The 13,347-nt window shown below is 38.8% G+C and overlaps 3 protein-coding genes across 4 annotated transcripts; 1 reads left to right on the plus strand and 2 right to left on the minus strand.

Moving 5' to 3' along the window:
• Positions 1-173: 173 nt before the first annotated feature.
• On the minus strand, positions 174-3,381 carry oip5 (opa interacting protein 5; the record flags this gene model as incomplete). Its single annotated transcript, XM_083886818.1, has 5 exons — positions 174-266; positions 367-448; positions 668-790; positions 957-1,023; positions 3,234-3,381. The coding sequence occupies 5 exons, from the start codon at positions 3,379-3,381 to the stop codon at positions 174-176; spliced, it is 513 nt and encodes a 170-aa protein (XP_083742944.1).
• Positions 3,382-4,387: 1,006 nt separating this feature from the next.
• nusap1 (nucleolar and spindle associated protein 1) lies at positions 4,388-7,844 on the plus strand. Its single transcript, XM_083886819.1, has 12 exons — positions 4,388-4,509; positions 4,629-4,700; positions 5,096-5,284; positions 5,375-5,546; positions 5,661-5,753; positions 5,869-5,981; positions 6,061-6,111; positions 6,189-6,352; positions 6,851-7,014; positions 7,125-7,238; positions 7,318-7,432; positions 7,549-7,844. Exons 1-12 carry the CDS (start codon positions 4,435-4,437, stop codon positions 7,634-7,636), a joined length of 1,410 nt encoding a protein of 469 aa, XP_083742945.1. The 5' UTR covers positions 4,388-4,434; the 3' UTR covers positions 7,637-7,844.
• Positions 7,845-8,632: 788 nt separating this feature from the next.
• ndufaf1 (NADH:ubiquinone oxidoreductase complex assembly factor 1) lies at positions 8,633-12,737 on the minus strand. Of its 2 annotated transcripts, none has more exons than XM_083886625.1 (5): positions 12,601-12,737; positions 11,124-11,660; positions 10,043-10,228; positions 8,945-9,019; positions 8,633-8,820 (listed from the first exon to the last, which is right to left on the minus strand). In XM_083886625.1, the coding sequence occupies exons 2-5, from the start codon at positions 11,634-11,636 to the stop codon at positions 8,680-8,682; spliced, it is 915 nt and encodes a 304-aa protein (XP_083742751.1). In that variant the 5' UTR covers positions 11,637-11,660; positions 12,601-12,737; the 3' UTR covers positions 8,633-8,679. The 2 variants fall into 2 exon arrangements, with proteins under 2 accessions (XP_083742751.1, XP_083742750.1); XM_083886624.1 differs by having other exon boundaries at positions 11,124-11,663.
• Positions 12,738-13,347: the final 610 nt, after the last annotated feature.

The following is a 13,347-nucleotide window of genomic DNA, read 5'->3' on the forward strand; positions in this document are numbered from 1 at the left end:
TGAAATAGCTCAGTGTCAACATGTACTTCTTTTCAAATGACAAAACGGATTATTAAGGTTAATGTGCCTTACAGACACTGCACTGATTCCTGCATGACAAAAGAAACCACACACACCCAACTCACACTATAGCCTAAAGGAGACAACATGATGCCTCATCCCAGTACAAGTCGTTATCTGTCTGATGAACTGTTCACACTGCAGTTATCCAGTCTCCTCTTTATTTGTGTCATATGCTCCAAAAGTGCTGTAAACTGCTCCATCACCTGCCACAGAATGACAATCAAATATCAAAAACAAAGCATAGTTGTGGATACAGGAATGAATCAATGTCACCTGAACAAATATGATGAGATGTTATCTCACCTTGTTAATTTTTGGTCCGAGTGGCTTCATGTCAAGTGAGAGTGGATATGCTTTCACCACTGATTGGCTACCAAGGATGTAGCTGCATAGAAAAGAAACCGAAATAAAATGTTTTAATAATATTTCATATTGTCTGCATCCATACAAGGAAAGAAAGGGAATTTAACAATTTTGAAAAGAAAAAAACTTGAAATCATGCTCAAATGGCTTTTGTTAATTTTAACCTCTCCAGACAGACGGCAATAAACCTGTACACGAACGTCAATATGCTTGTGTGCTCAGCAGAAGCGGCAGTGCTTACCAATTGATGTTTGCTTTGTGGAGGAGAAAGAGGGAGCGAATCGAGGCCAGACGAGATGGAGCTGAGTGAATTACTATGCCCACAGCAGAGTCACAGCAAAAGCATTTTAGAGAACTGTAGATGCTGAAATCAAACAAATCCAGTGACAACAAACACATATTTCAGTTATAGGTTACAGAAGACACTGAAGAACCTGTGTGGTTGACTTAGAAGACTTAGAAGTCTGCATGCTTTGTTCAAAAATTCATTCTGCAATGAAAAGTAAAACACTGTAGCCTCTCTCACTCACCATTTGGCTATTTCCCCTTGATGTCCTAACTCCACTTCATCACTGACAACAACATCATGGGTTGTTCCTGGAGGGAGACGAGCACATGTGGACACATCAGGTACAAGGCAGGGGAAAAGAAACTAACTAAACAAAATATGTGGGGCAGCCCATGGCCTAGTGGAAAGCGAACTTGGCTTGTAAGTGGAGGGTTGCCAGTTTGAATCCAGGCCAGTGAAGGGCTGGAGTACCTAATCCCCATTGCTCCCCATTAATTAGGTTAGTTGGACATTATAGGAGCCACACAAAGTGTACTCCTTGTGACAGTTCCAAGCCCAAATTAATGGGTGTTAGAGGTGGGTCAAAATATCGATTTGGTGATATATCGTCATCCTTCTGCAAAATGATATTGGATACGTAAATATTGATACTTAAAGTAATAAATTAAACGGTTCCTGCCAGTTTCACTTGCCGGGCGTTGCGACTTCATGTCTCCTCATGGCAGCGCTGCTCAAATGAATGAGGGAAACTTGGGCGGAAGTTACCAGGCTGAAGAAAAGGGCGTTTACAGCAGAATACTGTTGGGGAAAGCTACGTTAAGAGACGCTCCATCTACGTTCAATACAAAGACTTTATGCACTTTGTTCTCTATCTTGTGACAAAGTAGAAACAACCTGCACTTTTAACTTTTTGTTTTCTTCATTTAGACAGATACCATGATGATGCTATGTGATTTTCTTGCAATATATTGATTAACAGAATCATAACAGGGATGGTTGGACTGTTGCCTATGTATGTGCTTGTGTTTGAATGCTTGTGATTGTATGTGTGATGAAAATAAGAGAGAGCTGTGGGCTAAGCTCTGTTGTGCATCTTCATGACCTTGGGCCCCTTGCACAAAAGTAGGAGATATCCAGGATGAATGACTGAGCCTGGTTCAACGAATCCAAAACAAAGGCGTCCAGGCTCAGTTGGTTACACAAAGACCAAGCCAGGATGATCGGACACGGATTCATCAAGCCAGGTGAAACCAAGCCTGGATAAGTCCTCAAATAGACCTCAGTGTCGATCCCAGATTCTCAGATTCACCATGACAACTGCAGCGTTCGTTAGGATGCCTACACATTATCTGTGCTGTCGTTCACAATGTGTCCTGCCTGAGGAAGTAGAGGGCTTCCAGAGTGCCATCAGACATGGACTGGGACAATCCTGCCATCCATTTCAGTTAATATGCATTAATATTTGGCCTCTTATGATGTTTGTGGTGTATACTGTATGCATACAAGCTTGCTGGAAGGCATCCATTCATTTGTCTTTTCATTTGTGTATGGAATTGTCCTGCATTCATTTCAATGTGCAGACATGTGGGGTCTGTATTATATACAGACCTTTGAATGTGCATTTATTCTTATCTTCCATGTATGTAATATTCTTATGTTCTTATGTATGCTTTGAATTTGTGCTTTCTGTCTCATAGAGACAGAGTTCATGCAGATATACTTGCTTTGATTTATCCTTATTCAATAAACCAACATCATGTTACTCTTTGATGTGTTTTTATTTTTCTATTGTGTGTATAACAAATAATAATTAATTATTAAATTCATTGATTAATTGATTATTGTAATCACAAATGTTTAGATCATGACCGTGGGTATAGTTGAATGTGAAAAAATTGTGTAGTAGGCAGTGGAATAACTATTGGTTTTCATTTGTGGTGACTGCTGGCTGAGATGAGGGATGAGATTTAATAAGGCCTGCTCCAGACCAGGCTAAATCTCCATGGTAACTTAGGTCATAACATATCCTGCTTTTGAACAACCGGATAATGGATAAATTAAGCCAGGATAAGCAACATCATCCCTTATCCTAGTTTTGTGCAACAGGCCTCTTGTGCTCTAGTTCCCTGTTTCTGTTAGTTTGTTTTGTCTACTTCTAAAATACTATGGCCGGCACATCACTTTTTATTCTGTCATATCTCAACGATTTTAATATTGTTGTTCTTTCATCTGTAGTAGTTACTTGCCCGGGGACTACAGGCGAAAATTAGCAAATTTGGTATAACCCGGCCCAATACATTTTTCCTTGTTTTACGAGATTAATGTTTGTTGTGCATTGTCCCTGTTAAATAAATAAACTCCTACCCTATCCTATTTTGTTTTTCATCCATTTTTTAATTAACCCGTTTCAGGTCCTAACCAAAATTAAAATCCCCGGGTTAGGGTTAGGTTTTAGTCTCCATGAAGAGTCAACAAATACAGTACAGGGACACCTCAGTGAGAGAGGGAGTGAACTTACTTAGACACATGATGGAGTCGATCGTGTCTCCACAGACACTACGCGAGTCTCCCAGGACAGTGTTACACTGAGCGCAGAGAAACACACTTCCTACCGCTGATACCACAGTTTCGACACAAGTCAATGGCACGCTGTTATCGATCTCCATGCTAAAGTTGTAATTAACTAGGTGCCGGATAAATCCGCCTCTGAATTTGAACGCCGATTAAACAACAGCACAACTTCCTGTCGTTTTTATTTTTTGCGCTATACTGCCACCATCTGGAGGAGCGTCAGATTTTATTTTGTTTTATTATTTATTTACATTCGAACGAGCATTCGAGTTACGTACAGCATAACAACTGTTTAACTGTATTCAAACATATTTAGTGTTCAATCTTGTGTAAAACCGAAGGGACGTTTCGAGAACGGACAGTGAGCGACAGGACAGTGGACACATGGAATCACTCAGTTACTCTTCTTTCCAAATATAGATGTTATTGAGCTGCTCTTAAAACTTCAAATACAAATATTACACTGTAAATGATGTTATCTATAAATATGTCCTTCATATAAATGGAACATTTACATTCTGCAACTAACTATGTGTTTTTTTTCATCGTGAACATGTGACTCTTTTCTGGTACAATTTAGATTAGACATACTATAAAATAATATATATATGTGTGTGTGTATATATATATATATATATTTATATATATATAAATTACTATAAGACATTTAAAAAACAAACAAACGCCACATTCAAAGAATCTATCAAATGACTGATATTCAAAAATGTTCCTAGCAGTAACCTATATATAATTAACTTGCTCATCATGTCGATATAGCGCTTTTAAAAAAAGTCTGATCTGGATATATACCCCAACCCCAACACAATCCCACATGTTGTTGTGTTTTATTTTTATATTATTGTTTGATGCTGTTGTGATTGTCAGTTAGTGATTACCAATAAAGCTTTACTCAAAAATAAATAAATAAGTAAATAAAAATAAAAAATAAAAAAAACGGACAAAAAATGCATCTCTGCTCTGATTGGCTGAGGTGAACTTCCGGTCACAGACAGGGGCCAATCAAACGGTCGGAGGAGTCGAGTTTTGAACGTGTGGTTCTTTTTAACCGTCAGAAGCCGCGGCTGTTCGTGTCGGAGAGAAGCGCGAGTGTGTGGTAGATTTCTTATATAAAAAGGAGCACAGCAGACATGGACGTGGACTCTATGAAATACACAGAGCTGCGGAAACTCGCCAAGGAGCTCGGACTTAAAGCAAACTTGAAGGTAATGGAAGATACCACGCCATTACACACGCTTGTTTGTTTGTGATGCGAAGCTAACGTGTGTTGTGTGTAAACCAATGGGATGGTTATGCTAAGCTTACGTTTTCTGTTTGAAACCAGGCGGATAAACTCTTAAAACTGATCAAGCAGCATTATCAACGAGAGACAAACAAAAACGAGCAACATGAGCAGGTAAATAACTCCCTCTCTACGATCCTGATGCTGTTTTGTTCCATGTTAATGTTTATTAGACTTGTGCATGCAGCCAGGACAGTCTAAATCAGGGGTCTGCAACCTTTAGTATTAAAAGAGCCATTTATCCGTTCTCCACCAAAATGAATGTCATCTGAGCCATACAACGAAGATAACATCATGCATAAAGTTTTCATATATATATATATATATATTAATGTTGGTTTGTGGACAAAACAAAATCAAAGTAGTTGGCAATTAAATAATTGGAGTAATTGTAATAGTTCTAATCTACAATCATTTTTGACCAGTTACAATTCTTGCATAATTGAAGACCAAGACAGAGGAATACAACAAATCGCCATTGTTTTAAAAATATTGTCTGCATTTTCCAGGGACAAGAAAAGGATGGAGCTGCTGTGCAGGTGGAGGGAAAAGCAGAAGAGGACAGTGCTGAGGGAAATACAGAGGCAGTTCCCAGCACCACTGTGTTTGTGAACACACGTCGAGGCAGGAGAAACGGTACCAAGAGAAAGATCTCTGATACCGAGTGTGACACCAAGTTGACAGTGATTGCTGTAGAGGTGCGACACAGAAAGTACACAATGTGAGATTTAACAATGTCTTTGAAGTCAGGAGGATTTGTAAACCAAAACATCCTTTGTTTCTTGAAGGATGTCACTGAGGTGGTAGCATCTGCTCCATCCTGTGGTGCTGGAGGTGCAAAGAAGAGGAGAGTGTCTGTTGTCAAAGATTCTGCCCATAATGAAACAGAGTCTCCTGAACAGCTCACAGGCAATGAACAGCAGCAGCAGCAGGAGGCCAACGGGAAAGATGAAGATACAGGTTCATATCATTGTTGGTTATTTGAAATTGTTCATATCTGGTTTTCTGCTATTAAATATTCCCAAAATTCATAGATGTAGTGATTAAAAAGTGTTTTTATTGTACGTTTCCCAGCAAAGGGAACAATAGCTGTAACCAAAGCTGGTAAAATTCCACGTCACGAAGGCTTGCTGCAGAAAAAGAAGCAGCTGAAGCCTGTCACTCCAAGTAAGTTATAGGTGATCTTTCAATACCCTCCAGTTATATCTTTAAGAGGCTACATTGTTTGCTTGCTTTAAATTTTTTTCATGTCTTTAAATGTCTTTAAATGTCTCTTTCGTAGACTTCAAAAAACTCCACGAGGCACATTTTAACAAGATGGAGTCCATTGACTCTTATGTTCAGAGGAAGAACAAGCAGATGAAGACCTACAGAACTTCAGCCAAAGAACTGAAGGTACTCGGAAGGTTCTGATAATCCTTAAGTTACTGACATCAATGTAAATGGTTATTAATAATGCTTGTTTTTTTTCCAGGAGCATCCAGAAAATTCCAAACCGAAGCAAGTCATTGGCAAATCTCAGGCAGTGAGTGCTATCGTCTGCTTAACATTCAGACGTTTTTCCAGGTTGCAGTGAGGTTGATGAATCTGTTCTTTCTACAGAAGGCAAACCAGAGTTGTGTGTCAATGTTCAGTCCCATTTTGGTTGGTAAGAAACCAGCTGATGACATACGCAGACACACTTTGCTCCCGGCCACTAAAGCTGCTAGGAAGGAAGACGCTCTGTTCAGACCGTCTGTCCTTTCCACGCGCAGGATCAATGTCCGGTGAGTTTTTGTTCTGCTACTAGGAAACTCGCTCGGGAGATGTATAATGTTTAAACAGCCATTAAATTCAGACTGGGCAACACATTTTTGCTGTTTATCATAAATGTGATAAACATGACAATACCCAGCCCAAGCCCACCAAGTTTTTCTGGTTGTATCGATGCTGTAGTGCATAATATTATGTGCACAATATTGAACTTTTTGCTGATAATATTTTAAAACCAATATAAGCTGCTACCGATATCATGCCGATAATATTGGGGAAACCTTGTGTATGTATATATATATATCAGGGATTTGTGGATATCTGATATATCAGGATTGCTTAGGCCAGAGTTCTCAAACTCATGCCCCCCCCCCCATTGATTTCTTGGAGCCCAATGAAAACTGGCCTGACCTCTTATTTGTAAACACAGCCTGTGTCTGTAGCAATTGACATAAATGGTAAACAGTATTTTTATGATTATACATTCGGTTATACACTGTGATAATGTGCAGGTTCTCAGAGGCCACTCATGACAATGAGTATAAGAGGTCGTTGATGAAGACGCCTGCTCGTATGTCGCCCTGCGTGGAATCCAGTACACCACAAAAACAGACTACAGCTGCAGTGAAGCCTGACAACATCAAACCCTCAATTTTCTCTGCAACAAAAACTCCAGGTACCCGTGGCGCAAGTCCTCATGTGAAGTCTGAATCCAGATATGTATAGAGGGCATACAATTATTTTTCAGAAGTCATTTTAAAGTATTTTCCACTCTGAATTCCAAAGGGCCGTTTGTTTTCACCGGCAACACGAGCACTTCCATAACACCCGGATCACAGAAGACCAACTTTGACCTGAAGGCGAGTCTGTCTCGTCCCCTCACCTACAAACCTCATACAGGTACGAATGACTTTCAGTTTCTATGTAAACGTGCTACAATATTAGTCTGACAAACCTAATCATGTTTTTTAACTCAAAGGTAAACTCAAGCCATACGGTGATGCTACTACTGAAAACCCAACAGTGGCAGCAAACAAGTCCCTGATCGCTAACTCCCATCAGAAAAACTATAAACAGCATCAAGTCCAAACAAGGTGAGTCTGAACCTCAAGCTGTTTATTTATTACCTTTACGGTCTTCACTGCTGTCTGTGACACCATAAATGTCCCCATTGTGACACTGATAATGGACTGTCTTTGGCTTGTCTCAGGGCGGACAGGAGGGAAAAGCACACGGCCGACCGGAAGCAGAAAAAACAGAATATGCTAGGGGCGAGAAGAGGCCTCGTCATGATGTGAAAGTCATTATCCCGTGCTTGTTTGCAGTTGTTTGTACAGCCTGTCCCTTCTACTGTAAATATTTCGTTGTCCACAGCTGAAAGACTAAATTTCTGCTCTTATTTAGAATGTAGACAAGCCTCTTTTATTATTGTCAGTGTTTTTTAGAGTTGACTCATGCAGGTGTTGGTAACATTTAATGACGCATATCTATATTTTAATGTGTAGACAAGGGCTGAGACTGTCATTTTCTTCATTAATCCATCGATTCCCAAACTTGGAAATTGTCCACAAGTCAGTTTTAACAATTTGTTTATTTGTAGCAAAGAAACTTTAAAATATTCACATCGAAGAAGCTGGAATTATCGAAAAAAGACGCTCAAACCAATAAATGGAGTAATTAATTTAATAATTGATTAATCATTTCCGCCCGTGTCGACAAGTAATGTTCTGCTTTACTGCTTTTCAAAGGCAATGTTCTTATAATTTTTTTTTCTTACTGAAAGACCTGTATAGATGCAAAAGATTCACAAATTAAATTTGTTTTTCAAATTGTAGTCAAGTGTTTTAATATGCGATTTTCTATCAGAATATGATACAAATTACACAGCTTTGCCTTTTGAAATGATTTCTTATTATCAATGACACTTGGAAATGACTTGGAAAGTAGCCTCTGTCATTGTTCTGTATCCAAAAAAAAGTTAAAAGCCTGTTTGGATTAAAAATGTTCTGGTTTAATTCAAGTTAATCATGTGTCCACACAATGCATTTTGCTGTGCAGGGACGAGATGAATGATTGAGAGGTTTTACATGTGTAGTAAGTTTTGTTTTCAGTGATATTTGTCTTAAATTGTGCATTATTACATTTTTTTTAAAGTATGTACACTAAATATTCCTGAAACTATCTCCTCTGACCCAAATCAAAATCCTGCACCATATAATTAGATATTAACAGACTGATTTAAAAAAACGTAACAGTAGTTGCCTAGTGATGGAGGGAGTGCACATGGTGGAACATTTCTTTATTGGCAGTAAGAAGAGTTAACACAGTGTTATAGTTAAGGTCAAACTTCAGGATTCTTCTTGTTCATCTCATAGGCAAACTGTTCAGTGTGAGCGTGATCTTTACAGACACCAATGAAATCGATCTCCAACTGGAACGGACCATCTACTTTATCTCCCAGGGTAAATCCAATAGTGTTGATCTGTAAATACAAATAGATAGTAAAGTCAGCTAAATATAGTGGGACTTACTGGTTAAAATGTCTTTTAAACACTAATGCAAATGTGCAGAGCAGTGTATTTTAATGTGTCTGATTCTTGCTGTACCTTGTCCAGCCAGAGATAATACTGATCATCTAGAATCCTCCCACGATTTGCGAGGAAGAACTTTGAGAACGGTATCTGTGAATAAATGGAATTATTCTTTAAACATGTGGTAATGGGGTTCTTTCAAGTCTGAGAAGCATTTCAGCAGCAACATAAGCATATTTTTTATTGCGGTTTTTCTAGGGAAATACCTATTATCAGCTGGCCAATTATCAGGGCCGATATTTGCCATTTTGAAGCATATTGGCATCTGCCTTTTTTTTTTTAATCCAATGGCTGATTCATTTATTTATATATAATTTCAATTAACTTTATAAGAGATGCTGCTGACCCTGAGAACTCCCTGCACTTTTGTTTTAGTTTGAACTTAAAACAAAAATAAGTGAAAGTTAAAATAACATTTAAATTTTATTGACATTTTTGAAAACTTTGTATACTGTAGAAACCTTTAGGGAGCTATTTCATTTAACTTTATAAGACATGCTGCTGAGCCTGGGAGCTTCCTGCACTTTTTGTTACAATTTTCAAACAAAGATGTCTATTGTCTAAGATTTAAAAAAAATAATAATATGTTGACAATCTGAAAAGCGTTTTAATAAATATGCTTAAAGGCATTTAAACAAAGTTAAGTGTTGGTGTTTGTATTATTAAACATTTTGATGCCATTGTTTTTACTTTTACTGCAAATTAATATCGGCTCCAAATATCGGCCTCCCAGACTATTAATATCGGCCCTGAAAAAAAACATATCAATCTATTTCAATTTTTTTCTCACTCAAAAATATGTTTTAAATGACTGACTCTAAAAGTGCAGTCTAGGAAGGTCACCACCAGGGGGTGACTGCTGGCTGCAAAAACAACGTTTGAATGGAAGTCTAGAAAAAATGAGCTTTTACATGTTTCCATTCAGAGATAATCAGACGATAAATTACAGCATGTGTGGGTTGACATGTTTAGTAGTCGCCCGATTGCAGGTGTAACGTCCTGGTTCCAAAAACTGTCATGGAGTCGTGCTAATTGCAGATCTTGAGGCTTGAAAATAGGAGTTTGTTTTTTAACCACTGAATAAACACTCTATGTTCACTCGTAACATGATACCTTGATGTCTTGCCAGTAGGGTCCTCCTCTGGTGTGCAGGAAGTAGTTGTATATGTCGTCTTTACGGTAAGAGAAATACGTTTCTCCAGCGATGTTGATCATCCAAGGACGACCGTCACCTCGTACCCGCAGGTGCAGGCAGTTGAAGCTGGTCCAATCGTGGTGCTTCTTCCTGTCAAATGAAGCCTGGGACACAAGGATAGGTGTTTTTGTCTGGTTACATTTAAAGGATTCCAGAACAGTTGAGACCTTGGATGTCAAGAAGTTCAGACTCTGGTTCTAACACAAGCTTTCACTGAAAAAGTGTAAATTCAGGTTGTTGTGGTATTTAGAATGATTGTTCAACTGGAGGTTACAAGGTTGTCGTAACATAATTAGCAAATGACAAGGCTCCATTTTGATAGTTACTATGTTGTATGTGTCCGTTATTTAAAAAGATTATACATATTGGAAACAATTCTTATCTTAAGTTCTCATTCTTGCATTGGAGGAGCGTAAAATAGTTAATATTTTGATGGTCATCTTTTAAAACTACAACACAATAAATACTAGATGGAAGCTTGGCACCAGAGTAGCACTATAGATCAGAAAAATCACAAGTGTTATCTTCTGGTTTTTTTCAGTTAACTTACTATGATTCAAACCATAAATTATCCACGAGGAAATTGTACAATTAATTCTAAATCTTTAACATTATAGATTAACGTATCTGTTGATTCCATTTCTGAAAGTCTGTTGTCAAAACAGTATCATTAGTGACCAAGAATAGATTCTGGTGTGAAAATAAAGAACATTGATTGATTTACTGTCTGGGCTAAAAGCTATTTTACTACATGTAAACTTGTGAACTGCAAATCAGTCTGTAACCGCATCACAAGGTTTCTAAACCTCTAAAATACTGAGCACAGTGTCTTCATGCATAGCTGACATGTGAAAGGGTGAAAGGCAGGGTACACCCTGGTCAGGTCGCCAGTCCATCACAGGGCCACACAGAGACAAACAACCATTCACTCTCACACCTACGGTCAATTTAGAGTGTCCAATTTGCTCAGCTTGGAGATAACAACAGCAGATCACTGACCAGTGGTTGTTTTGAGCGCATGGTGCAGTAGCCGCTGTAGCGTGTTTCGCCGTCCCTCGGAGGAGTCGAGCTCAGGGTCCCGTATAGGAAACACGTGTTGTTTTTTCCGAGCTTCAGGTAAACCTCACTTTGTCCTCCAATCTCACGGTCTGAAGACACCGTCCACTGCTCCAGGCTCTCTGGACCTCTGAACTCCCATATGACCCTGTTCTGCTCCAGCATGTGCACAATGAGTGGTCGGCCCTCTGGACCCACAAAGCGCTCAAAACACTCTGTTTTCAGCAGCGTGAAGTGCTTCTTTATTCCCTCCAAACCCTTTGCGAGGTCAAACTTTATCTTTTCCCATGGATACTTGTCTTCTTCGGGCTGTCCGGGCCGCCGGTATTCACCCTGGATCATGGATCTTTTGGACACAGTGATGACAGGAGTGATGGGGGAAAGGAGAAACTGCTGCTGCAGGATGGAGCTCAGCAGCCTTGCTGAAGGAAGACGTGTAATCTTTGTCAGGGACATTTCAGCGTTGATCTGGACAATTCACTGCTGGGAAACATCACACAGGAGAGTTAGATTCTTGACATTTCTTTTAACAGTCTACGCTATCATTTTCTCATTTTTTACTCGTTCACAGGTGAACAGTGTCCTGGTTCTTGCTTTGTTCCCAGTGCCCAGTTCCACTAACTTGGCAACTTTGTTTTGTTTTGATAAGAATTCTCCTACATTATTCTACCAGGGTCTAAAATATCTTTTAAAACTCCTGGTGCATCATTTATGAAGTGATACAATTCATCCATCTATTATCTACCACTTTATCCTCCACCAAATGTTTTAATATTTAGTGTCCTTGCTAGACTCCTTAAATTCTCCAATTCCCTCTTAAAATATGTGTGTGGTTGTGTGTTTATAACGGCGCTGAAGTTAGCCCCGGATTTGTCAGTCTCCGATCCTCAGGGTCTGTAGGATAATCTAGTCTATGTACAGTAGTTTTGGATCCAGACCCGTTCTAATGAGGTCTGAGTATAAAACAAAAACGGTGAAATCTCCCCTTTAGAATTTTCATAAATAAAATAAAAGCTTCACAAATACAACAGTGGATGTCATGCAAGGTTAATGTCTTACCTAACATGTCTAAAATGTTTTCACATCAAGAAGTGTCACAAAAAACAGACAACCAGTGTACAAACAGTCGCACTGCGCATCAAGTTTATTCCCCCTTTACATTCCCATTAAGTGCCGAATCGAAGGCTAACTTCAGCGTCGTGTGTTTATGTAAGTTTTTTCACAGTAAATAATTGAGGAAACTGCAGTTTTGACTTGTCTGGTAAATAAATCATGTTTCAGAACAATAACGTAAAAAATGTTTGGGCAACATCTTCACTTTAAATTACTTACTGATACTGTACAATGACTAGGATGTATGGTATACAGGAGACGTGTGATGCGTTCAAAGACAATTTTCATCATCAAACGTTAAACTTACTCAGTTATGTTGTTCCGGGCTGCGCGGCTTTTCTTTAAACGTCACAGTGACATGGAGACAACTATTTATAGCGCTGTAGTAAACGGCAAACTAATATTAAATAATCTGCTTCTGAATACAAATCCAAGGTTGTCCTCGCACAGGAAGCTTAGCTGAAACACCTGAGCTGCATTCAGCAAACATCCACACACAGACTGTTTCACAGTGAAGCTCGTGCTGAACAGCGGCGCCTGAACTGTTGTGGTTCTTGAACGCAGGTTTTGTGCACCGAGGTTTGCTGCCCGAACTGATGCACTCACGTTAGATATGTAGTTCCGCTTTATGTAAATGCCCCCCCCCCCCCCCCCCACACACACACACACACACACAAACACATATGTATAGTATGTATTGTTATGTATACTAATTGTTTTCTGTTTTGTTATGTAGATGTGTGGGTTGAATGTATACTTTGTGTTGTTATACGTTAATTATATGTGGGTGATATATACATGAGTTTGTTAATTTATATATCTGCATATCTATCTGTTTATCTATCTTTTACATTATGAATTCGACATTTAATGAAACATGTACACCCTGTCGGGAAATAAATATTATTATGATTATTATGATTATTACATTATTGCTGCCAAGTTAATTACAACTGCATTTGCTTTTTCATCCAGTTTAGTTGACAACAGTTTTGTTTCTTGTGTTTGTTTGTTTTGATGACCTTTTGACGTGATTTTCATATTTATTGTATGC

The sequence above is a fragment of the Microchirus variegatus genome (assembly GCF_963457635.1).
Source record: "Microchirus variegatus genome assembly, chromosome: 3".
NCBI lineage: Eukaryota > Metazoa > Chordata > Actinopteri > Pleuronectiformes > Soleidae > Microchirus > Microchirus variegatus.